Below are 27,480 nucleotides of genomic sequence, written 5' to 3'. Positions count from 1 at the left end.
TAAGATAAAAAAAAAAAAAGTACTTTGGGATATATGAGGTGACATCAAAAAGGTTTCCAGACTAATGGTGTTAACCGGTGCATATTCTGACCATGTGCATTACCCACGTCTGCGATTTCATCACGGATAGCAAGTCCGAACAAAAGAACAAATGTGAAATTCTGCGTGAAACTGGGCAAATCTGCCACGGAGTCGTTTGACATGACATGCGTTTGTGAAGTTATTCGAGGTGTTTCTAACGGCACACACGCTACAAGAGCAGAAGAACATCACTGGAAGTTGACGAGAGATCAGGAAGACCAACAAGCTTAACCCCCAAAAATGTCCAAATCATTCGGCTCCCTGTGCATGATGATTGTCGGAGAAAAATCCACATGATCTCATTTGCCATATTTATCTCCTGCGAATTTTGCACCCTTCTTGAAGATGAAGATCCAGCTCAAAGGTCATGTCACACAATCGGGGAAATTTACGATTTCTTCAATTCTTGAGTTATATCATTGCAGCTAATTTTGAGACAGAGGTCACGAATGGGGGCAGAAATGTAACGAACAATAGAGTGGCTGACAAAATAGCTGAGTCGGGGAACACCACCCCAACGATCATTTGCAGGACTCGGCTAAAAAGGTCATCACCACTTTTTTCTTTCACTGAATGAGTAAGCCTTCGTTTGTTTGTTTGTTTAAATCATACCAGTTACACCAAGAGATTTAATAGCTTTTAAACGCTCCAACCAATTACGTAATCCGTTCTTGAAATAAATAGCCTTGTGAATATATAAAGTTTGGTGTGTATGCAGCTTTGGGAAAACACCGCTGCCTCCCTCGTACCTCTTACTGATCCACCGTGATACACAAATATAACGTTTCTTTGCTCAGCGAGGGAGAAAATCGATACCTGATCAATACTCATCACACAAATTTAGCCTGACATCATATCGCACTATCAATTGCAGATATAAACAGCTGCAGGATTGTTTATTAAAAAGATTAACAAAGGTCTCCACGGTCACTGCAGAACCCTGCATTTTATGGAAGACTTATTTTTATTAATGGCGTTTTTATTAAAGTTTATTAAAGCACATGCGAGCCCGGCATCGTAATGAGCTGTCGCACACCATATGTGCGTCGTTTATCATTTCACCTTTTTACCATGCCGGTGATTTGTCAGCTGGGGCAGAACTTGAATGAATGACCATCAATCAGCCAGGAATGGTGTTATAGTCAGGAACATGTAAGGAATCATGGGACATGTAGTGTGAGTTCTTTTCAGTGAATAGTGAGTGAACATGGTGTGCAATATTCATTACTAAAAACGTTTGGAGTGCTTGAAGTGAGGGTGAGGGCATTGGACTTTGGATCTTAAGGTCACAGGTTCAAATTCCACCACCACCAAGCTGCCACTGCTGGGCTCTTGACAACCCTCCCCTGCTCAGTTGTAAGTCGGTCTGGGTAAGGGCATCTGCCAAATGCCATAAATGTGAATGTAAGTTAAAGTGAGGGTCTATTTGGAGTGATGGGGTTGTTAAAATAGTGGTGTGTTTGGGGTGATGGGGTAGTTATAGTGAGGGTCTGTTTGGGGTGATGGGGGGTTTGGAATGATGGTATGTTTGGAGTGATGGGGTAGTTATAGTGAGGGTCCATTTGGGGTGATGGGGTTGTTGGAATGATGGTGTGTTTGGAGTGATTGGGTAGTTATAGTGAGGGTCTGTTTGGGGTGATGGGGTTGTTGGAATGATGATGTGTTTGGAGTGATTGGGTAGTTATAGTGAGGGTCTGTTTGGGGTGATGGGGTTGTTGGAATGATGGTCTGTTTGGGGTGATGGGGTAGTCAGAGGAGGTGGTAGCTCAGCTCATTGGACGTTGGATCGGAAGGTCATAGGTTCAAATTCGAAGTGTAAGTTAAAGTGAGGGTCTGTAAGGGTGAAGGGCATTGTTGGAATGATGGTGTGTTTGGGGTGATTGGGTGTGGTTAAAATGAGGGCATGTTTGGGGTGATGGGGTGGTTGGAATGACAGAGTGTTTGGTGTATTAGGTTAGTTAGAGTGAGGGTGTGTTTGGGGTGATTGTGTGCTTAGAATGAGAACATCTTAGAGTGATAAGGTGGTTGGAGTAATGGCATGTTTGGGAAGAAGGAGTGGTTAGAGGAATATTGATCAAGGAGAGTGAATAACAGTGAGAAGGGGCAGGATTATTGTAATTGGTTGAGGTAGATATGATGAGAGGGGCAGGATTATATTGAAGGGGAATTACGGTTATGCATACACTCTATCGATACACCTTTAATTAGGAAGGAGTATAATTGTTACTTTAACGTTAATAAAAAAAATGTTTTTTCTCACATTTTTTCTACTTTGATTGTTTTTTTTTCAGTGTATCATTTTAGCAAACACATACACAAACAGCCGTTAAAAGGAGCATTGGAAAACGAGCGCAGCGAGGATATATAGCTGTGGCAGGAAATGTTGACAGATGAGATTGGCCGTAATTGGAGTGCGAGACCATCGGCATGTCCATCAATCACACGCTTGTGCGCCGTCGTTCTAAGAGTGTGCGGTGTTTGAGTTGCACACGAAAGGATAAACACCTCGGGATAACTGATGTGTATGCCATTAGCATAGTCTGTCCTGATCAAACACACAAAAGAGGTTACACGTTGCTCGTTTTTGCTTTGTGAGCAGCACTAGTGAAGTGCAAGCTAAGGGCTCTTGAACTGAGGCGCTAGAACACCAGAATGTTGCTGGTTCAAATCCTAACGACTTAAAGAACAGCTCAAAGTATTAGCCTGCGTGACACTCAAATGATCGTTTCGTCTTTCTTTCTTTCTTGGTCTTAGCCTCAATCTGAAGTCATTACAAACATTAAATAAATGTAGTAAATAACAGTGTGAGACTGATGTGGCTTTAGAGGAGGAATTACAGTGGGATTAAAACCTAGCTCCTGCTTTTATATCAAACACAGGGAGACTTGACTGTCTGTTGTGGATTATCAGGAGGATTTGTGCTTCGTGACGTCGTAGTGCACTCAAAAGCTTTAGTGTACCCAATGGTAATGTGATGATTTGTGGGGATTAAATTGTTGTTTGTTTAGTTGCTGTCAGACCCAAAGAGTAGAAATCAACTGTTTTTGTTGCTGTTGTTGCCTCACTTCATGTCAAATGAGAGGTCTATCCACACCCACTGACAGCTTCTGTCAGAAGCAAGTGAAGGTTTGTTTTGCTGCTAAAACAAGGTCAATGAACGGCTTTAACTTGTAATCATAGTGGATGACGATTCATCCCAGACAGCAAGAATGGCAACCTGGGCAGACATGGTATCTTTAAAGTGATAGCGTCTTAGGAAAGAAAACGACATTGAATAATGCTGGAACCTTGGACAAGGATAGTACAAGTACCCTGTTCAAGAATGTGATCTTGGTCAAGGGTGGTACTCTGGCTTGAGATGGTATCCTGTACAAGGATGTATCAAAGGCACACAAGATGGACAATGATAGTATCTTGATTAAGAACCCACAAGAACTATCTTGAATATGAATGGTATACTAGAATAAAAGGTCAGGTGAAACATTCATGGCCTCCAGGGTAGTTGGGTCATCCTATGTAATTAGGGAAAACATTTAATATGAAGAGCAGAAGTTTAACAAGCTTTATGTCCTATAAAATTGATTCCAGGGAGTCCAGATCCACCCAAAGTCCACCTACCTGTCCAGTCAGTTGTTTAGTCTGTTGGCTTTAATGCCACTGCCCCAGCATACTACTATCTAAAATACAAGGTGGTATTAAAGTTCTTTATTTAGCTACCTTTTGCACACTATCACCTTTAAAATAGTCCCCTTACACAGCAATACAGCGCCCCCAGGGTTCCTGCTAATGCTTGAATGTGTCCTGGAAGTCTTCCTGATCTCTTATTGTCTTCCAGCGATGTTCTCTGGCTATTGTAGCACGCGTGCCACCTTGAACGATATGTTGCAGCATCGCCGTATGTCATGTTTATGTGGCGGATTTGCACATATGTGGCACATTCATTTGCACACATTTGCATCCCCCCTTCCAACTAGAGCGGAATCTTGTCTGTAGATGAGATATATTTAAGTTGTACTTAAAAATCACAGGTGTAGAGTATAAATAGGAAACAAGATACTTTGTGGAGGTACCACCTTGTCTGAAACAGTTCCTAAAATAAGAAGCCTTGGACAAGGATAAGGACAAGTTTCTTGGACATAAAAAAATGACTTGGATAAGAACAGTATTTTGGACAAGGACAGTAATTCCGTTATTCAAAATGTATATAAGACAATGATGATATTTTGGACATGGAAGGACAAGAATGGTATTCTGGACAAAAGAGTGTATTGGACAAGGTCTTGGATAAGAACAGCACCTTGGACAAGAAGGGTATCCTGAACAAGGACACGCAAGGTATCTCCTAACAGAAAAGAGATCATGCACAAAGAAAGGTATCCTGAACAAAAAGAGTGTCTCGGACAAGATCTTGGATAAGAACAGTACCTTGGACAAGGACAATATCTTAGACATAAAATGCATCTAAGACAAGCATGATATCTTGGACATGAAAAATATCTTGGACAAAAAAAGTGTATCCTGAACAAGGACAACCATGGTATCCTCTAACAAAGAAGGCATCATTCACAAGGAAGGTATCCTGGACAAAAAGGTTTTGGATTAGGACAGTATCTTGGACATGGAAGATATCTAGGGCATCCTGAACAAGGACAAGGATGGAATCTTCTAACAAGGATGGTGTACTGGACAAAGAAAGGTATGCAGGACAAAAGAATGTCTTGGCATCTAGGCAATAAGGGTATCCCCAACAAGTACAACCAAGGTATCTCCCAACAAGGACGGTATCCTGGACAAGAAAGGTATCTCGGACAAAAAGAGAGGGTTATCATAGTTGAAATTTATCACATCAGTTATAACACTCGGGGAAAAAAAAGGAAAAAATCTCTAGATGTCCTTCAGCAGAAATAATTCAGAGTGGAGTTAGAACAGCGTTAGTGTGATATTATTTTATGGAGGACATACTCGGTGAGTGTCAGTGCTTTAGGAGGCCTACAGGCAGACATGAGCTGCCTATTTAAATATCATTCCCCCACACACACACTCACTCAGAAGTCCCACACTGTCTCCTGTATGTCTGTATAAATCGTTGACTTTAAAGGCAACAGGGGTCCAAATGTCTGAGTGCATTAGAAGATTTCATCATCCTAATGTCAAACGATGTTTCCCTATGCTGGCACGGTGCATTCTGATTGGCCGAGTATGCAATAATAAAATGGCAAATGGAGGCCTGTATATTGAATAAAGGGTTTGTGGTTTGGGACACGTCCACATTGGATCGGGACGATAGTTTATGGCCTTGTGTAATGAACGCTTTTTACCACACCCATATTATGTTATAAACTTTCTTTCGGCTTCTCCTATTAGGGGTCGCCACTGCAGATCATCCGTATTCATGAGCCGCATGTTTGATTTGTCTGAATGCCTTTCCTAACGCAACCCTCTACATTTATCCGGGTTTGGGACCGGCACCAAGAGTGCACTGGCTTGTGCAACCCTAATGGCTGGGGTTGGGTTCCTGACCGGGGATCGAACCCAGGCCACAGCGGTGAGAGCACCGCATCCTAACCACTAGACCACCAGGGAGCCTACCCATATTATATTATATTAATCATATTATACTGTTTACATGCTGTTTTGCACCTCCTGATTGCTGCACATCGTACATCGGTAGGTTCTGGAGGAACGTTGTCTCATTTCACTGTGTACCGTGTTAACTTTATATGTTTGAAATGACAAAAGCATCTTGACTTGATTAGGGGTGTTTCAGGATTGTGATAGTCGACTATGTAGTGTATAGAGTGTGTGGGGTGTTTCTATTGAGTAAACTAGCCAGCTTGCTAGCAAGTAGCCCTCATGTACACACTCTGTTTCTGGACTTTAGCACTAATTAGCATTGATAATATGTAATATTCTAGGACACAGCATGTGTTCCGCACTCTCTACGGGCCACATCCCAAATCCACAATCTTAATCTGTTTGCTTCTTTGTTTGTTAATTATGGCGGTTTGTGATGTTCCCCTAAGGTTAGCCTCAGCATTGCACATGTCGTTTTGCTACTCCGACATGCGGCTTTGTGCACCAGTTTTGATATTTGGAACATAGCCGAGCCGTTTCCTCTTCTTTCTCCTGGTGATAATACGACACCAGGAGGGTCTGTGGGATCAAACACGCCGTTGCACGCCTTCTCATCTGTCGCTGTTTGACCCGCGCGACACCGGATCGCATCAAGTGGCAGGAAAGGCACGAGCGCAAAGTCGCAACACACGCGCAAGCACACACAAACACACACACACACACACACACACACACACACACACAGAGATAAAACAGGCCTCGATGCTAAAAGTGGAACGTGAAACATGGCATCAGATACGGGCACAAGATGTGCATTAATGCAATTCAATTCAATTCAATCCATTTTTATTTGTATAGCGCTTTTAACAATGAACATTGTCTCAAATGCACCCCAGAAACGCCATTTACACCTCCGACCTGCCAAATGAAATTCTCACCGAGAGGGAAAACAGGTTCCTGTAAACATTGCAATCTCTCCCTCTCTTAATCGCTTCCCTTTTCTCTCGTCATCTCTCTCCATCCATTCCTTTCCTTTCTCTCTCCATCTCTCTCCCGCCATTTCTTTCCTTTCTCCATCTCTTTCCCACCATTTCCTTCCTTTATTTCATCTCTCTCAATCTCTCTTTCCATTTCGTTCCTTTCTCTCTATCTTCCTCTTTTTTTATCTCTGCCCCACTCCCTTTCTCTATCCATCTCTCAATTTCTTTACTCTCATTCCATCTCTCTCCCTACTCTTCCTCTCCTTCCTTCTCCCTCTGTTTATCTCCCACCTCTCTCTTTCTGTCTCTCAGTCTCTCTCTCTCTTCTGCCCATTCTCCCTTCCTCCCTCCCTCTTTTCCCCTTCTTTCACTTTTTCCCCTCATCTCCTTTTTCTCTATTATAATCTCTCACTCTGTTTCCCTCTCAATGCATCTTTCACCCCATCTTTCTCTCTCTCTCCCTCTTTTTCTATCGCTTTTTTTCACCCACCGTTCTCTCTCCCTCTCCTGTCTGTCTGTCTGTCTGTCTGTCTGTCTGTCTGTCTGTCTGTCTCACAGAATAAAATCTAGGTCACTTGCACAGATTACCTAAACACTACATCACCCCAGCAAAAAATAAAGAAATACAAAGATAAATAAAAAACAGGATTGAGAAAAAGGAAGTTAAAATGGAATGGCTGGAAATATACATAAAACAATGTTATTAAATGGATAGAGCAGCGAGATTTTTACCTATATTGTAGTTTGTTCTTTATTTATTTATTTTTATTTGGAATTTATTTTTTTATATTTGATATTAGGTTTAATATCTCATAAAAAAAAATATCATATCCCTTTTTGCCCAATATACTGTATATACAGTAAGGAAAATAAGTATTTGAACACCCTGCTATTTTGCAAGTTCTCCCACTTAGACATCATGGAGGGGTCTGAAATTGTCATTGTAGGTGCATGTCCACTGTGAGAGACATAATCAAAAAAAAAAAAAAAATCCAGAATCACAATATATGATTTTTAAACTATTTATTTGTATGATACAGCTGCAAATAAGTATTTGAACACCTGTCTATCAGCTAGAATTCTGACCCTCAAAGACCTGTTAGTCTGCCTTTAAAATGTCCACCTCCACTACATTTATTATCCTAAATTAGATGCACCTGTTTGAGGTCGTTAGCTGCATAAAGACACCTGTCCACCCCATACAATCAGTGAGAATCCAACTACTAACATGGCCAAGACCAAAGAGCTGTCCAAAGACACTAGAGACAAAATTGTACACCTCCACAAAGCTGGAAAGGGCTATGGGGAAATTGCCAAGCAGCTTGGTGAAAAAAGGTCCACTGTTGAAGCAATCATTAGAAAATGGAAGAAGCTAAACATGACTGTCAATCTTCCTCGGACTGGGGCTCAATGCAAGATCTCACCTCGTGGGGTCTCAGTAATCCTAAGGAAGATGAGATATCAGCCCAGAACTACACGAGAGGAGCTGGTCAATGACCTGAAAAGAGCTGGGACCACCGTCCAAGGTTACTGTTGGTAATACACTAAGACGTCATGGTTTGAAATCATGCATGGCACAGAAGGTTCCCCTGCTTAAACCAGCACATGTCCAGGCACGTTTTAAGTTTGCCAATGACCATTTGGATGATCCAGAGGAGTCATGGGAGAAAGTCATGTGGTCATATGAGACCAAAATAGAACTTGTGGGTCATAATTCCACTCAATGTGTTTGGAGGAAGAAGTACCATCCCAAGAACACCATCCCTACTGTGAAGCATGGGGGTGGTAGCATCATGCTTTGGGAGTGTTTTTCTGCACATGGGACAGGGCGACTGCACTGTATTAAGGAGACGATGACCAGGGCCATGTATTGCGAGATTTTGGGGAACAACCTCCTCCCCTTAGTTAGAGCATTGAGGATGGGTCGAGGCTGGGTCTTCCAACATGACAATGACCCGAAGCACACAGCCAGGATAACCAAGGAGTGGCTCTGTAAGAAGCATATCAAGGTTCTGGCGTGGCCTAGCCAGTCTCCAGACCTAAACCCAATAGAGAATCTTTGGAGGGAGCTCAAACTCCGTGTTTCTCAGCGACAGGCCAAAAACCTGACTGATCTAGAGAAGATCTGTGTGGAGGAGTGGGCCAAAATCCCTCCTGCAGTGTGTGCAAACCTGGTGAAAAACTACAGGAAACGTTTGACCTCTGTAATTGCAAAAAAAGGCTACTGTACCAAATATTAACATTGACTTTCTCAGGTGTTCAAATACTTATTTGCAGCTGTATCATACAAATAAATAGTTAAAAAATCATACATTGTGATTTCTGGATTTTATTTTTTTAGATTATGTTTCTCACAGTCGACATGCACCTACGATGACAATTTCAGACCCTATTTTCCTCACTGTATAACAATCATATTGATCATATAGAAAATATGATTTTGTTTATGCCGAACGTTGTGCACTGATATTATGGAAGTGTTAACTAGCAAAACAATCCGTTGGTACCAATGACAGGCGGTGGTCTTGGGAAAGGGAGGGGGTTTGTAGGTGGAGCTTTTTTTTTTCTTTTTTCTGCAAGGACACGTTTCTTGTTAGACATAACGATGATGTCAATTACCGAAATAGATTTGAGTCTTCGAACGACACTAGGCTGTTTCTTCAACCTGAGAATGAGCCGTGGGATCTTCAATGTGAGAGAGAGAGAGAGAGAGAGAGAGAGAGAAAGAGAAAGAGAGGTTGAGAGATGGAGCTAAACTGAATTAGCACTTCATTCGGAGGCGGCTGATGAAAAGCGGGACTGCAGGTCTGAGTGAAGGAGCGGCGGCCGAGCGTCTACGCTCCTCCATTACACACACGCCTCTTTAAACACACACCCTGCTTTCTCACATTGATCTGTATGCAGCACACACTCGCACTGCTGATAACACACACACACACACACACACACACACACACACACACACACTGAGTTTTGAGAAAAAGGATGATGGAGTGTGACAGGACAGAGCCCTGAGCTGAGCTTTTAAAGGAACCGTTCGGCTAAAAATTCGATCCTGAGCAGTGTGGTTTGGTTTTGCTCTGCGATCCTAATGTTCTATATGTGGGCATTGTAGACCATACAGTTCCCATTTGCCCTTATAATAACCTCCACTCTTCTCTAAAGATGTTCCACGGTGGTAGTAAAGTGTTGGTGAGGTGAGGAGGCCTGAGCGTTCATATTCATCCCAAAAGTGTTTAATAGGGGTCTATAGCTCTATAGCAGGAGATCTTCCACTCCAGCCCATGGAAAGCAGGTCCTTATGAAGATGGCTTTGTGTCAAGGGGCATTGTATTGCTGGAACAGGTTTTGGGTCTCCTAGTTTCAGTCAAGAACCACAAACGGCTTGAAAATTGGGTGTCATTACTTTTGGCCAAATATACAGTGTATATATATATATATATATATATATATATATATATATATATATATATATATATATATATATATATATATATATATATATATATATATATATATATATATATATATAAAACCATTTAACTTCACCTTCTTCATTTTATCTTTCTTTCTTTCTTTCTTAGTTTTACTCTTTCATACCTCCATTTTTTTTTCATACCACCTTTCTTCTTCCCCTTTTTTTAATTTAATTTTATGTGTCATTTTGACATTCAATTTAATTGTTTCTGTTCAAGCAATCTTTTTCTTTCCTTCTTTATTTAAAAAATATACATTTCCATCAAATCCATATTCATAAATCAATTTCATATATCCATACATTTTTTTGCATGTATTTTATATATAAAATATACATATATAATATTACATTTTATACCTCTTTTCCTGTACTGGTTTTGTTTTTAATTTAAAAATGTTGTAATAAAATGCCTGCTATTTTAATTAACATACAATATATATTTTTTATCTTTATTTAAATTTTTTTCTTTTATGCTTGGAAAGCGATTTGAAATGCTACTTTAAAAGGCGGTAAATAAAATAAAGATTATTATTATTATTATTATTATTATTATTATTATTATTATTATTATTAAATAATATTTGATTATTATAAAAAATACATGAAATGTTTTTAGAACAAATAATATCTAACAATAATTTATAACAAATAAAATCGAACACAAAAATAAATGCAATGCACGTTATATTATATCAATTAATTTGATTAATCGTTTTGATTTTCACAAACTAATTTAATTCAACAAAATTTATTAAATGGAAAAATTACATTAAATAGTTTACATTTGTTACACACTCTTTGGGTAATACAGATGTGTATTCAGTATATGTGTGTGTGTGTGTGTGTGTGTGTGTGTGTGTGTGTGTGTGTGTGTGTGTGTGTTAATTTTCTAAAGATATGTTCAATTATTTTAGCATACTTTAACAAATGTCTGCATTTAAGAAATGCGCAAATGTATTAATTCATTAATTATTTTTCATAAATGTCTTCATTCCTTCCGTCCTTCATCCCCTGATATCTGGAATTGTCACCATTAAGGAGAAATTCCTAAAATTGTACATAAAACGCAAAAGAATCCATATCGCTAGACTGTAAAGACCGCAACAGTTCTGTACGAACACGTGTATCGTTACGCCGCTAATTCTAACGTCATTTCCCTGCCTTCAGACTTTAAGCCACGCCCCTTACCTGCATCTGATGTTTGGGTGGAATCAGCGTTATTCAGCTGCAAATTGATACGTATAGCTGTGTATCGGGTGTCTCAGGTGTCTCATGCTGACAGATGGAGCGCTGACACAGAGTCACTCGTTTAGCTTTGCCAGCTCATTCGTTCTGTCGCAGCGAAGCCGCTAACCCGTTGCCAAGTCAAAGGCCGTTTGACTTCTGGCTCTAATTTGGATGCAGATAAAGAAAATGGGATCATGCACAGACACAACATGTCTGACTCAGGAGGAGATCAGTCAGGGTTTACTTCTTCCTGTCTGATGCCTCGAGACATTTAGCATTAGCATCAACATGTCTTCACTTCCCGCTTCTCGGTATTACAGACTTGTGTGTGTGTGTGTGTGTGTGTGTGTGTGTAACACTAAAGCTGTGGCTCAAGGCTAGTAATGAATGCGCTGGGATTTTGGAGTATGGATAATCGTGTGTATAAGTGTGTGTGTACAAGTGTGTGTAAAAGGGTGGGATGGTGTTCTCATTAGGTTTTTTTTCCTTACAGGGAATTGTGGGACAGCACACAGGATGCTGAAGAAATCACACCGTCTTAAATGTCACCTATTCCCTATTCCCTAAACGTACTCGCCTCTAAAATGTGCTTCTTCCCTTTTATGGCAAAAACAAGTAAATAGCTAATGTAGCTAACGAGCAAACAGCCACCAGATTAGCATCTAATATTAGCATCAATCCAAACTGAACCACATAAACACCATTGTTTTTGGGTGTGTCCCAAACTATTAAACCATTATCGGTCCAATGCGGGTGCGTCCTAAACGACACGGCCTTATACATTGTATATACCACCATCATCTACTATGGATGTGTCCCCAATCACATGAACACCACTATTAGTCAGCTGAGGACATGTCCTAAGCCATATAAACAGCACCATCAGTCCATTGATACCTTGTCCCCAACCACACACCCTTATACATTGTATATTCTACAGAAGCACTATCATCAGTCCACTTTGGACATGTCTCAAACAACATAAACTCCACCATCAGTACACTATGGACATGTCCCAATCAAGATAAACACCATCATCAGTCCACTATGGACATGTTCCAAACCGCATAAACACAATTATCAGTCTGCTATGGACATGTTCCAAACCGCATAGACACCATCATTAGTCTACTGTGGACATGTCCCAATCCACATGAACACTATTTATCAGTCCATGGTGGACATGTCTCAAACAACTTAAACACCATCGGTCCAACGTGTCCCAAACCACATAATTACCATCATTAATTTACTGTGGACGTGTCCCAAACTACATAAATACCATCAGTCGACGATGATCACACACGCGATACACTTTGTATTCCACATAAATACCATCATTAGTCCACTATGGATGTGTTCCAAACCACAAAAACACTATAATCAGTCATCTGTGGACATGTCCCAAACCACATAAATACCACCAGTTCACGATGACCATGTCCCAAACCACATAAACATTGTCATCAGTCTACTGTGGACATGTCCCAAACCACCATCATCAGTCTACTGTGGACATGTCCCAAACCACTATTATCAGTCTACTGTGGACATGTCCCAAACCACCATCATCAGTTTACTGTTGACTTGTCCTAAACCACACACCCTATACATTTTATATTCCACATAAAAACCATCATTATTCCTATGTGGACGCGTCTAAAAATATATTAAACACCATCATCAGTCTAGTTGGGACATGTCCTAAACCATTCAACCATCTACTGCACTATGCAGTGAATACGATGGGATTTGGGACACTGTGTTCATGATCTTATTATGTGATCTAAATTCATACACTGTGACATTCCCTTACACACACACACACACACACACACACACACACACTAATTCATATAAATTACATGAATATCAAATAGGAGCGAATGAATGAAATTCTCGGCTCATCCTCACTCGCAGCATGGTTTATCCTCACTACGCTGATCAGATCACAGCCAAACTGCACCAAATCTCACAAATGTGTGTGTGTGTGTGTGTGTGTGTGTGTGTGTGTGTGTGTGTGTGTGTGTGTGCGATTATGGATTACTGTGCCTGGTCGGATTTAGAGTGCGACACACGGTTGAGGATTTCAGTCCATCTGTAAAACTTGGAGGTGCTTCTCCATGTCCTGCAACGTCCCTGTAGTGAGGACGGGAGTTTTCGCACAAGGCTAGCAATCCCGTATCGACAACGCTAGCCAAAACTAACTAACGAATCAAACAAACAATTCTGAGAGAATTTCGAATCACGAAAAATATTTACGTTCGTTACTCCAGGGCTTCAGAGGGCTTTCTGGATTAGCGACATTAGCAACTTTTGTAGTTGTGTTAATATCCACGTCAGATTTCAATGCTAATGTGAAGCTTAAGCCGGTGTGTCAACTCATATTTATACCTCTGAGAAACAGGAAGCCAAGGTTGATCAATTGCATGTCCCTTCTCCTATGCCAATAATTATGGCCACACATAATAATTAGCTGGCAGCCATGCTAGCACTTTTATAGTCTTTTATCCAGACAGTGGAATAGTGCAGATTAGCATCGTGCCCACTGCATTCAATGCTATCATCAATCCAATGTGGACCACATTAACACCATGTCCCAAACCACATCAAACACCATTGTGGACAAGTTCCAAAACACATCAAACATCATTAATCCAATGTGGACATGTCCAGAATTGCATTAGACAACACTAAGAAGTCTACTGTGGGCATGTCCCAAAACACATAAGTCATTGATACAATTTGGACATGTCCTAAAACCACACCAGAACACCATCATTAGTCCAATGTGGACATTAAAACCACATTAAACACCATTGTGGACAAGTCCCAAACCACATCAAACATCATCTTTAAACCAATTTGGACATGTCCCAAGCAACATTAAATGCCATCATTACTCCAATGTGGACCTGTCCCAAACCACATGAAACAGCATCATAACTCCAACCTAAACATGTCCCAAACCACATCAAAGACCATCACTCTAGTGTGGAAGTGTCGCATCCACTTCAAAGACCACAACCAGATCAGTGTGGATGTTCCAAACCACATCAAACACCATCATTAGTCCAATGTGGACATGTCCCAAACTAACATCATCATCAGTTTAATATGGACATGTCCCAAATTACATCAAAAAACATCATAAATCATATGTGGACGTGTCCCAAACTGCATCAAACACCATAATTAGTCCAATGTGGACATGTCCAAAAGCGGTAATATGTCTGATTGCTACACTGAAGGAATGTATATACAGTATGTATTTCAAAAAATGTTTTTAGCCAGTAGCTAACAATGAAATCTACCTGATTTTTGCTGTAAATTTGAAACTTGTAATTCTTTCATTTTTTCTTACTTACTTTCTTTTTTCTCAGTCTGTCTATCTGTCTGTCAAGAGATTGCGTCCAGTATAAAATTACTCGTCAATCCTCTTGTGCCAGGGTTTCAGGGAATGTAACAGCAATGTCAAGATTTCTTGTCCCTCTATAAAGACAGACAGGACAGAAAAAAAAAAAAAAAATGGAAAAAGAGGGATGAGTGATAGCTGACAGTGAGGGAGAGAAAGAGGAGAAAGACGTAGCTAGTTATATAATACACTCAGCATTCTAACACAAGACATGAGAGAAGTAGCGACAGAGAGCGAGAGAGAGAGAGAGAGAGAGAGAGAGAGATGGGTAGATGTGAGATCAAACAGACGGGGACAGGATGTGTTTATCTTAGCGCACCGAGGTGTGCCGCGACTAACACGCTCCGCTTCTTGTACTTTCAATTACACAGCGACGGCTAACACGTGTAGCGCGACGTGTGGCGAGTAAACGAGTGAACGAGCAAACGATGACAGGAAGGACAAAACCGACACACACACACACAAACACAAACACACTGTGTTGCTGTAAACTAGAGTGAGCCCAGGAGGACACTGTGCTAACATGCTAAACCGGCGCTAATGAAGAGTCTTCTGGATTCTTCTTTTCAGGTTAATGCTCCAACTGCTGTCTGCTTCACTCACTTCCTGTAGTGCTCACTACTACAGAGACTGAAACAGTGTGTGATAGATACATTTTTCTTTAATTGGGACAAATAAGCATGTCTTTCAGTGGGACAGGTGGGGGTTCCTCTGAATTTTAGACAAACTGGTGTGTCTTTGAGTTCAACAAATGGTCGTGTCTTTCTGTGGGAGAGGTGGGCATGCTTTGATTTTGGACAAATGGATGTGTCTTTGAGTGGGACAGGTTGGTGAGACTTTCAGTTAGACAGATGTCTTTGGGAAAGGCAGATAAGCATGTCTATGAATGGGATGGGTAGGTGTTGATGGGGACAGATTGAATTTGGACAAAGGAATGTGTCTCTGAGTGGGACAATTGTCTTTAAGGAAGGCTGATGAGTGTGACTGAATAAAACAGGTAGGATAAATGCATCATTGAATGGAACAGGTGGGTGTTCTTGATAGAGACAGATTGAATTTAAACAAATGGATGTCTTTGAGTTGGACAAATATCTTTGATTAAGGCTGGCATGTTTCAAAGGAAGACAGATGGGTGTGTCTTTAAATGGGACAGGTGATTGTGTCTTTGAAAGAAGCCAAATGGTTGTATCTTTGAGTGAAACAGGTGGACATAATTTTGAAGAAGACAGATGGTGTGTCTTTCAATGGGACAAGTGGGCATGCCTTTGAGTGGGACAGGTGGGTGTTCTTAATCGGGACTGATGGCTGTAATTTTAATTAGAACAGGTGGGCATGCCTTTAAATGGGACAGATTTGTTTATTAAGGATAGGTAGTTATGTCTTTGAGTGGGACAAGTGGGTGGGTCTTTAAAGAAGACAGATGGGCGTGTCTATGAATGGGACAGATGGGCATGTCTTTGAGGGAGGCAGGTGGGCATATTTTGAGGGATACAGGTGGGACATGCCTTTGACTGTAAAAGAGTTTTTGACAGATAAGGGTGGTTGGGGATTCCCCTGTGATTGGGGACTTCCTTTTGGTTGGGGACTTCCCTTTGATTGGGGATTCCCTCTAATTGGCTGATCAGCTTTGCAAATCTAAAACTTTCAAACACACTTTCGATTTACAACACACACACACACACCACTAAATGCTGTGCATTGGCAGTCACTTTCAGACCACATCTCTGTCTCCGTCTCAGCCTCACACCCACCAGCCTCTCCAGCAATAAGTTGCAGTGGAATCTAATCGAAAGTAACAGATATTATTACACGTGTCCCTCAAACCCGTTCTTCATTTCCTGTCTGCAGGTGAACGTGTCCCCCGGCTGCAGTAAGGCTCTGACGCGGATGTTCTACTGTCCATACTGCGGCGGCTTTGTGGACCTGAAGCCCTGCAGGAGTTACTGTCAGAACGTCATGAAGGGCTGCCTCGCTAATCAAGCCGACCTGGACCCCGAGTGGAACGTCTTCATCGGTAGCTTCCCTCATTCTCTTTCTGCTGTTTATGTTTTGCTAATGCCTTCTCATGCTAGCTCTCTTACTCGTATCCATACCACCAGCCACATAGGTGGATTTGTGCTAAGCTCATGAAGGAGAACTTTGCTAGCTAGCTAACACTAAATGCAGACTAAATACGTAACGTCAAATGTTTAGGTGTCCACTAACTTTTGTGCGTAGTTACAGGAGGGATCGGAGTTGTCTCAGTGCTGAAACACTGAGGCGTGTTAACACTTTTTTTTCCTGTTCTATCTTTTTTATTGTCTCCTTTGTTCTGTGACATTTCAGCAGATTTTTCATTTTCCCCGCTATCGATTTTCAATCAGGGTGTCTCTCGTCGCAAAAGCCATCGACCCCGACGCAGCTCGGTCACGCTGCCGCCGAGAATCCGTTTGTCTTTTGAATATTTATGTGTGTTTGTGTGTTTGAGTGTGTGTGTTTGCGTGGTAATGTCGTTCCTAAAAGCCGATCGTGACATTTAGCTTTAGGATCTGTTGATAAGGCCTCATTGATCGGGCTGTGCTCCGATTCCATCCTTTTTGCTTCTGTGTATGTGTGTGTTGTGTGTGTGTGTGTGTGTGTGTGTGTTTTGTGTGGTGATTAAGGGAGCGGCCTAATGGAACAGCAGCCTGTTTGTCTATCAGTTTGGTTAGTGTGCAGTCTTTAGCCAAAGTGGAGACCCTCGTCTACTCATTGTACATGAGAGAACTTGCAGCGCTTAATTTCAGAGGTAACTGTTTCCTCTTGTTGCAACTTACAGGAACACATGCTCAGAAATAATGTATATCTATCAAGGTTAATGTTACAGGAAGAGGAAATTTTCAATAGTGTGGAAAGAGGAAATAGTTAATGTTGTGGAAAGAGGAAATGGTTAATGTTGTGGAAAGAGGAAATGGTTAATGTTGCTGAAAGAGGAAATTGTTAATGCAGAAGGAAAATTAAACAGTTAATATTATGGGAAGGGGAAACATTTAATGTTGATAGAACTGCAAACTTTACTGTTGCCACTTCTCACAGATTTAATCATTTCTAAGTATAGAAAATGTCAGTATTTAATGTTTTAAGTCAGTAAGCAATCAGTTGTCTACAAGGAAAAAAATCAGTAGTTTAATGAGTATAATAATAATATTATTATATATAATAATTTTGGTATATTATAATATATTATTTTATTTTATTATTTATTATAATAATAAAGTCATAAAGTAAAAAAAAACACTTCTTAAAGTTCCACAAATAAAAAGTCAGAAATCAAATTGTCTAATAAAAAAAAATACAAAATAGTACTTTAATAACTTACGAGTAAATATATATCACTACTTTGTGTTCTACAAGTAACAATGTGTATTTCAGTCATCTACTTTAAAAAATAATCAAAATAGGTTCTCAAGGTTCCACAAGAAAAAAACAATTTCACTTAAATTGTGTGTCGTAACAAAGTCATTAAAGAAGTAGCAATAAAAATTTCGTGCTGTAGTACGGTTAAAAGATTTTGTGGTAGTTTTATTAGCAATTTATATATATATATATATATATATATAGTATTTTAATTGTAGTTTAGTATTGCTTTCTTCAGTTGACATTAGTATGTGGTTTGGGACGGAGCCCGTCAAACAAGTGCCCGTGTCTCGTTATCTCTTTGTGTTCGAAGACAACAGAGCACAAGTGTGTAGGTCTAATCCAGCGGAAATGATCATTGATTTCTGTGCCGGAAAAACAGAATGCTGCTCGTTCTGAAAGCGTCTCGGCGGAAATTACTCCTACTCCATTAAAGCCGAGCCATCAGGAAACCGAGAAGCGTAAATGACAAAGTGTGTTTTCTTCGGCTGTTCTCCTGTAAAAACATTTGAAACTCACAGACAGCGGACAAACGTCAGTCTCACACCGAACACATATATACACACACACACACACACACACACACACACACACACACACACACACACTAACGTCGGGCGAGTATTATCCATGCAAGATGGGTCCAAAATGGTATTTCCTGTCAGATCCCAATCCTAGAACAGAGGTCACATCTATGACATTCATAACTCGCTGGCTGATAATAAACTGCGAGGAGGGACCACTCATTTCTTCCAATTTGGACAAGTGTGCACTCCAACAAAGGCGGCTTTTGTGCGGTGGGACCCTTCCTTCATCTCCAGCCTAAAACTGACAGCACAGACATCCCTGTGTGTCCAACAATAAATTAATAAACCCATTAATCTCAGCGGCCGCGTTTTAAACGGAGCGGCCGGAGGGCTAAATGTGACCGTGTCTCTGTGGGCCATGTCCCGATCCGCCACGCCTCCGTGCTAAATAGCGTGCTGAAAGTATGTCGAACTCTTGTGGTAATTACACCTGCGCGTGGCGGTCTATTTTAACTATTCGCCGCCGTAGTGCGGCGCTCTGGGACGCAGGCTAGTTGCCGTGGTAACCGGAGAGAAAGCTTTTATCGTAGCCGCTAAATGTTACGTTCGACGGGAGGCAGGAAGTAAGGAGAAATAGGAACCACGTGCTGAGTAATAATTGTATAACAAAAAAGAAAGAAGAGAGTTATAATAGGAGTTAACGGAGGATTAATAGGAATATTAAGACGAACAATGAGCTATAGGGGTAATTATTGGAAGAATAAAAACAATAATAGGGGTAATAGGAATAATAATGAGTAACAGGAGTAATAATTGGAGTAAGAGTAATAGAAGTGATAAGTGATAGGAGCAATAAAAGCAATTTGAGTGATAAATGGAATAATAATCAGAGGAATAGAATTACTAATATGAGTAATAGAAGTAATAATTGGAGTAATAAGAGTAATAGGAGAAATAAAAGTCCTAATTGGAGTTATAATTAGAGTAATAGATGTAATATGAGGAGTATGGGAGTAATAAAAAGAGAAATCATATGAGTAATAGGAGTCATAGAAGCGAGAAAAGCGATCATAACAGTGATAGAGTAATGGGAGTAATATGAGTGATAAGATTAATAATAAGAGTAATAAAAATGAGTAAAAATATGATCAGCAGGAGTATTAGGAGCGATAAGAGCAATATTTAGAGTAATAGCAGTCATAGCGTTGAGTGATGCGGCTGTACGAGTGTTCCCTCTCTCGGTCTTCTCCTTCTCTCCAGCCTCCGTCCACTAAAATAAACACGCAATCAGCCAGTAATGACGGTGCGGCTCTAATGGAAGCCTCTGATCGTCCTACACGCTGCGTAGGTGATGTACCACGTCAGTCAGTACTCTCCACACAGCTCTAATCACCTGCTTTCCTTCATTACTCATCTGCAGAAGTGTTTCAAGAAATGAGTAGTGCACGGGCCACCGTAGATCCTGGGGCCAGAGTTTCAGTCGGAGAACGAGGGTGGAAATTATTGCTTATTATACATCCTGTGACATCATCAGTCCGCGCCATTAGACCGCAAAGTAATTAAAACCCAGCAGGACGGTTTACACGCTCCCATCTCACCGATATGAAGATCGATATCGGACGCTGTGTACTTATCTGTTGTGGCAATAAAGAGATTTTCACTCTGTGTGTGTGTTTGTGTGTGTGTGTGTGTGTGTGTGTGTGTGTTTGTGTGTGTGTGTTGCATTCGGATGATGAACAGCTCTCTGACATCATTGCTGCACCAAACCGCTTTCTTTTTCTGTCCCCCGAAAGCAAAGGACGAGGAGACAAACTCAAGGAGACACGGACGTCCTCTTTCTCCTACGCTCAGAAATCTGACTGAGGATATGCCGAGATTTTTTTTTCTGTACATTTCAGAGTCAATCCTTAGACAGTGATGAGAAAAGACACAAAGGAGCAGGAACAGCGTGCTGGAACAGTGTTCTCAGGAATAAACCCGCAGGTCACGCCGCAGCATTGGAGATTATGAACATATTACTGACTTTTTATTTTTTATCTCATAATAAGAAAAAAAAACATTATAATTAGACAAAAAGGTAGCATACAACTCCAGGTCCGTGAAGGACGTGAACGCAATCGAAGACAAGTAAAGGATAGGGAATTCAATGAAAAGAAATAGAGAATAAGAAGAAAGGTGGGATGTGGTGCAGAAATGATCAGAAGAGAAGATTTTTGCGAAGAAGGAAGGAAAAAAGGAAAACATCAGAAAAGAAAAAATGTTCCATAATAAAAAAAGAAAGAAACAAAGAAGATCATATAATGGAAAAACATATCAAACATATAGAAGGAATAAATAAAAGCAGCAAGGAAAAAAAAAAAAAGAAAAGAAATGGAAAGAATGATTGAAAGGAATGAAAGATGCAAGGAAAGAAGGAGAAGAAAAGGAAGGAAGGAAGGAGGGAGGGAAGAAAACAGTAAGAAGGAAAGAAAGATTTTCCATGTACAGAAAGAAAGAAAGAAAGAAAGAAAGAAAGAAAGAAAGAAAGAAAGAAAGAAAGAAAGAAAGAAAGAAAGAAAGAATATTATATAAAAAAACAATTGACATTTTAGTAAATAAATGCATGTTCATAGACATCTTATTAATTTATTGATTGATTGGTTGGTTGGTTGATTAATTGATTGGTTGGTTGGTTGATTGATTAATTGATTAATTTATTGATTGGTTGGTTGATTCATTGATTGATTGATTGATTGATTGGTTGATTGATTAGTTGGTTGGTTGGTTGATTATGAGCCTTGGGGCTTGGGGTGTCTGTAGTTCAATGTCTAGTATTTATTTGTATATTTCTTATAGTTTGGTTGATTAATAGATTGATGGATTGAGAGTCTGGGTTTTTGCGGTGTGTGTACCGCACTTGACAGTACAGTAAAGTGAATTGAAAGAGAAAGATCAGTTCAGAACTCTCCTCCTGAAATGTCTGCAGCGACACCTTTTTTTTTTGCTGCAGAAGTAGAGAAGGTTTGAAGCACAGCGCCTGTGACTCGGCTGTGTCACCACTTTCCATTCCAGCGAAATGAAAAGCGCTGGCCATGAAGTCACGGATCCCCGAACGCCAGATTGACTGTTTCAAATATTTAAGACGAGCGCTCCGAGTGGAACTGCGTCTCAGTGTGCAGGCTGGACTCTGTCTTAAATATCAAACACCTGAACCGCATGCTGTGTGTGTGTGTGTGTGTGTGTGTGTGTGTGTGTGTGTGTGTGTGTGTGTGTGTGAGTGAGTGTGAGATCTAACGGAAATGCTTTACAGTGAAAATATTGTGACAGATTATGTTTAGATTCAGGATTAACACTGCCCAAGTTTGGGCCTTGCACATATGGAGGATGTGTGAACTTTTAAACGATGAATATCAACTCGAAGACTGTCATCGAAATCCTCTGCTCAGTCAGGAGAGAGGGAGAAAGAGAGTGAAAGCTTTTTATATTTATCCTACTGAACCAAACACAATGTTATGACTTTTTATTTTTATTTATTTATTTATTTTTTTTTTTTGGGCGGGGGGGTTGGTATACAACACATGGTTTATGATTAACACAATCAAACAGGAAATAGCAAGAACAGGAACTAACTTAATAATAAACCAAATCAAAGATGAACTACCTAAAACAGGAACTAATTTAAAAAAAAAAGGAACTAGCTGTATAATAAACCAATAAAAACTGGAACTAGCTTTATAGTTAACAAAAACAAACAGGGACTAGCTCAAACAAAAATGAGCTGTAGAGTAAACTAATTAAAACAGTACCTATCTTAATGTTACTTTCTGTTTAAGTTTGTTCACTTTTAAGCTAGTTCCCATTTTAGCTAGTTCCTCTTTAATCTTGTTAACTATTATCTTCTTCTTTTTCTTCTTTCAGCTGCTCCCATTAGGGGTCGCTACAGCGGATCATCCTTCTCCATACCCCCCTGTCCTTTACATTTGCCTCTTTTAAACCAACTACCTGCATGTCTTCCTTCACCACATCCATAAACTTCCTCTTTTGACTTCCTATTTCCATCCTCAGCATTCTCCTTCTGATATACCCCATGTCCCTCCTCTGCACATGTCCAAACCATCTCAATCTCACCTCCCTCACCTTGTCTTCAAAATGTCCTACATGTGCTGTCCCTCTAATAAACTTGTTTTTAATCCTGTCCATCGTAGTCACTCCCAGCGAAAACCTCAACATCTTCAGCTTTGCTACCTCCAGCTCCAACTACTGTATTTTTTACTCAATGCCACTGTCTCTAAACCATACAACATCTCAGGTCTCACCACAGTCCTATAAATTTTCCCTTTCACTCTTGCAGATACCCTTCTATCACTTATCACTCCTACCATTCTTCTCCACTCTGCCTGCACTCTTTTCTTCACTTCTCTAACACACTCTCCATTACTATGCACTGTTGAACCCAGGCACCTGAACTCCTCCACCTTCTCCACCTCTTCTCCCTGCAACCACACCCCTCCACTGCTCTCCCTCTCATTCACTCAATTGAATTTCATTCTTCTTCTCTTCAGCACGTACCTCCACTTTTCCAGTCTCTTTTCAACCTGCTCCCTACTCTCACCACAAATCACAATATCATCCACAAACATCATTAGTACACAGAGACTCCTGTCTGACCTCGTCCGTCAACCTGTCCATCACCACTGCAAACAGGAAAAGGCTTAGAACTGTAGTACTGCACACTTTACTGCTGTCACACTGTCCTTATACATGTCCTGCACCAATTCAATTCAATTCATTTCTATTTGTATAGCGCTTTTAACAATGAACATTGTCTCAAAGCAGCTTTACACAGATAATGTGGTGATTAAACGTAAATATGTTCTTTGTAAGTAAGTTTGTCCCTGATGAGCAACTGTAGCAAGGAAAAACTCCCCGAGATAGCAGAAACCTTGAGAGGAACCAGACTCAAGAGGGAACCCATCCTCATCTGGGTTGCACCAAATGTCCATTTAAAGCAGATATACAATGCTGCGGGGTACAGTGATGATGATCAGAAGCAAACTGCACTCCCGAGTCAGTGCAGCAGACCGCCGACACCAACTTCAGTCCAATCCGTCCTCAAAGCACCCGTTCTACTCCGGAATTACATAGAACCACCCAAGGTGTTGATGAGAGACCGTCCCAAGCTGCACAGAAGTGTGAAGATCCACGGAGGGGAGAGGGGCTGGAACAGTGGTCACTGGAGCCTCAGGAGCATGTTTAACTCGACCGAGAGAGAGAGAGAGAGAGAGAGAGAGAGAGAGAGAGAGAGAGAGAGTGACGGGAAGAGAAGGATATGGATTATTAAGTGTCCCTATTAGTGTATGAAAGTTAATGTCACTGTGCAGTTAGGACTCCGGCAAGACTCGCTATGGCAGCATAACTAAAAGGGAGAACCAGAAGGTAACACAGACATGAGGGATCTCTGGGATAAGAGGCGACCCACCACACCACCGTCAACAAACCCGAGTGAGCGTGTGAATGTGAGGGGCGACAGCATACAAATATACCAGTTCACCAAACACTCTATATCTATGTTCCCTCCAGATCTGAGCCTTTACCTAAGAAAAATCTACTGATAAAAGGCTTGACTAAATAAATACGTTTTTAACCTCGACTTGAACACTGAGACTGTGTCTGTGTCCCGAACACTGATTGGAAGGCTGTTCCAAAATGGTGAGGCTTTATAAGAGAAAGATCTGCCCCCTGATGTAGTCTTCATTATTTGAGGAACCAACAGATAGCCAGCACCTTTTGATCTAAGTAGGCGTGGAGGGTCATACTGGTACAGAAGTTCACTCAGATACTGTGGTGCGAGACCGTTAAGTGCTTTATCGTCAGTAGTAGTATTTTATAATCAATGCGAGATTTGATTGGGAGCCAGTGTAGACTGATTAAAACAGGGGTGATGTGGTCATATTTCCTAGATCTAGTGAGGACTCTTGCTGCTGCATTCTGAACTAACTGAAGCTTATTTATGCACTTACTCGCACACCCAGACAGTAAAGCGTTACAGTAGTCTAATCTAGAAGTAACAAAAGCATGAACTAGTTTTTCTGCATCCTGTAACGACATCATATTTCTAATTTTAGCAATATTTCTAAGGTGAAAGAAGGCGATCCTGGTAATATTATTCACGTGAGACTCAAAGGAAAGACTCGGGTCAATAATCACACCAAGGTCTTTGACAGCCGTACACGCTGAAACAGAAACACCATCCAGAAATGCTACGTAATCAGAAAGTTTACTTCTAGCTGCATGTGGTCCTAGTAAATGTACTTCCGTCTTATCTGAGTTGAGCAGAAGAAAGTTATTAAGCATCCACTGTCTAATGTCCTTTATACACTTCTCAACATTGTTAAGCTGATCTCGCTCATCTGGCTTTGCTGAAATATACAGATGTGTGTCATCAGCATAGCAATGGAAGCGAATCCCATGTTTATGAATGATTTCACCAAGAGGCAGCATATATAAAGAGAAAAGCTGAGGGCCTAAGACAGATCCTTGAGGAACACCAAACTTGACCTCATAGAGTGTGGAGAACTCACCATTTACATCAACAAACTGATAGCGATCAGTCAAATAAGACCTGAGCCAAGAGAGAGCTGTTCCTTTATTCCAACAACGTTCTCAAGTCTAGCAAGCAGTATAGTGTGATCAATGGTGTCAAAAGCTGCACTAAGGTCGAGCAAAACAAGTAAGGAGACAAAACCCTGATCAGAGGCCAATAACAGGTCATTTACCACCTTAACTAGCGCCGTCTCTGCGCTATGATGAGGCCGAAATCCTGACTGATACATTTCAAAAATGTTATTCATAAGTAGGTGTGAGAATAACTGCTGTGCTACAACCTTTTCTAGAATTTTGGATATAAAGGGGAGATTTGATATTGGTCTGTAGTTGGATAACTGACATGGGTCAAGGTCAGGTTTCTTAATAAGGGGGTGGATAACTGCCAGTTTGAAGGATTTAGGTACATAACCAGTGCTAATGGAAGAGTTAATTATTTTTAAAACAGGTTTGATTACCTCTGGAGTTATCTGTTTAAAGAAACTAGTAGGCAAGGGATCGAGAATGCAGGTTGATGATTTTGATGAGGAAATGAATGAAATTAAGTCATTCTCATGAATAGGAGTGAAGCTTTGTAGTTGATTGTCTGCTATAATTATGCTGCTGTCTACAGGGTTACTTGTAAAATAATTTGGATTTATATTAACCGTCTGGATTTCTTGCCTGATGTTTTCAATGTTATTATTAAAAAAGTTCATGAAATCATTACTACCTATTGATGGTGTGCATGTTAGTGCAGTGCTTTTATTTCCTGTTAATTTTGCTACCGTGCTGAATAAAAATCTAGGATTATGCTTGGTATTTTCTATGAGGGTGGAAAAATATGCTGATCTAGCAGCACTAAGAGATTTTCTTTAGTGTAAGAGGCTCTCCTTCCATGCTATTTGAAATACTGTTAATTTTGTTTGACGCCATTTACGTTCTAATTTTCGAGTGGTCTGTTTTAAGGTGCGTGTATGATCATTATACCACTGTGCTAATTTTTTCTCCCTGATCATTTTGGTCTTAAGGGGAGCTACATCATCTAGAGTGTAACGTAACGTTGTTTCTAGATGTTCAGTGGCCCAGTCGAGCTCTGCGGGGTCTGACGGAGATCTATCTAATATCGTAATTTCGGGAAGATTATTAATAAAATGCGGTGCTGTAGCTGACGTGAAAGTACGCTTAACACGGTAACGTGGTGAGGTAGAAATGCAATGACTGAGGCAAATTTTGAACGAGATTAGATAATGGTCTGAAATAGCTTCAGACTGTGGAATTATGACTAAGTTTTTTATTTTTAATCCAAACGTTAACAACAAATCGAGAGTGTGTCCACCACTATGAGTGGGTCCTATAACATTCTGATTAATTCCAACTGAATCTAGAATGGACACAACTGCTGCTCTTAAGGAGTCTTCCTGATTATCAAAATGAATATTAAAGTCACCAACAATTAATGCTTTGTCTAAAGAAGTAGCTAAATTTGTGATGAAATCTGCAAATTCTATTAGAAAATCAGAATAGGGCCCTGGGGGTCTATAAATAATAATTAGTGGAATTAACTGACTTGACCTGCTTTCGGACACTGAATATTTTATGTTGGTGTAAAGAACTTCAAATGTTTTACATTTTTGTTTAGTCTTTTGTGTGACGTTTAGATTATTATTATAAATAGCTGCTACTCCACCTCCTCTGCCATTTAGACGGAGTTGGTGTATGTAACTATACCCAGGAGGACTCGCCTCATTTAATGCTACATATTCATTCGGTTTAATCCATGTTTCTGTCAAACACATTATATTAAACTCCTGGTTGGTAATAATTTTGTTTAAAGCTAGAGCTTTTGACGTGAGAGATCTAATATTCAACAATCCAATTTTTAGACCACCCTCACATACTTCTCACACACCTGACTTCCATATACAATAGGGGAACTAACATTATAATAAAATAAAAAATCAAACTGGAACTAAATAAAACAGGAATTTGCATTATTGTTATCTAAATCAAAAAGGAACTAGTTAATACAGGAAGTAAATATCAAGTAAACAGGAAGGGGTAGCTAAGTGTGAAGATGTTGGATTTCTGATGGGAATATTATGAGGTAAAATTTTAAAACCTCCAAGCTGCCAGTTTTGGGCACCTGAGCAAGCCCTGAACTCACTACTGCTCATTTAGTAGATGAGAATATGAGTCGCTGGGGATTAACACTTCCAACAGAGTAATTTCTCATAGGGTGGTGGTGGCTTGCTGGTTAAG

General features: G+C 40.3%; 1 protein-coding gene across 2 annotated transcripts in view; it reads left to right on the top strand.

Moving 5' to 3' along the window:
- gpc6a (glypican 6a) overlaps positions 1-27,480 on the top strand; it is a 155,976-nt gene that overhangs the window by 94,335 nt on the left and 34,161 nt on the right. For both annotated transcript variants that reach the window (XM_046837834.1, XM_046837832.1), the window contains exon 4: positions 16,604-16,769. In XM_046837834.1, coding sequence (XP_046693790.1) covers positions 16,604-16,769 — 166 coding nt within the window. The remainder of the gene's footprint in view (positions 1-16,603; positions 16,770-27,480) is intronic.

This window comes from Silurus meridionalis, chromosome 24 (assembly GCF_014805685.1).
Source record: "Silurus meridionalis isolate SWU-2019-XX chromosome 24, ASM1480568v1, whole genome shotgun sequence".
NCBI classification, from domain to species: domain Eukaryota; kingdom Metazoa; phylum Chordata; class Actinopteri; order Siluriformes; family Siluridae; genus Silurus; species Silurus meridionalis.
Note: the sequence above shows the minus strand (reverse complement) of the source record. Positions and strands in the feature narration are given on the sequence as shown.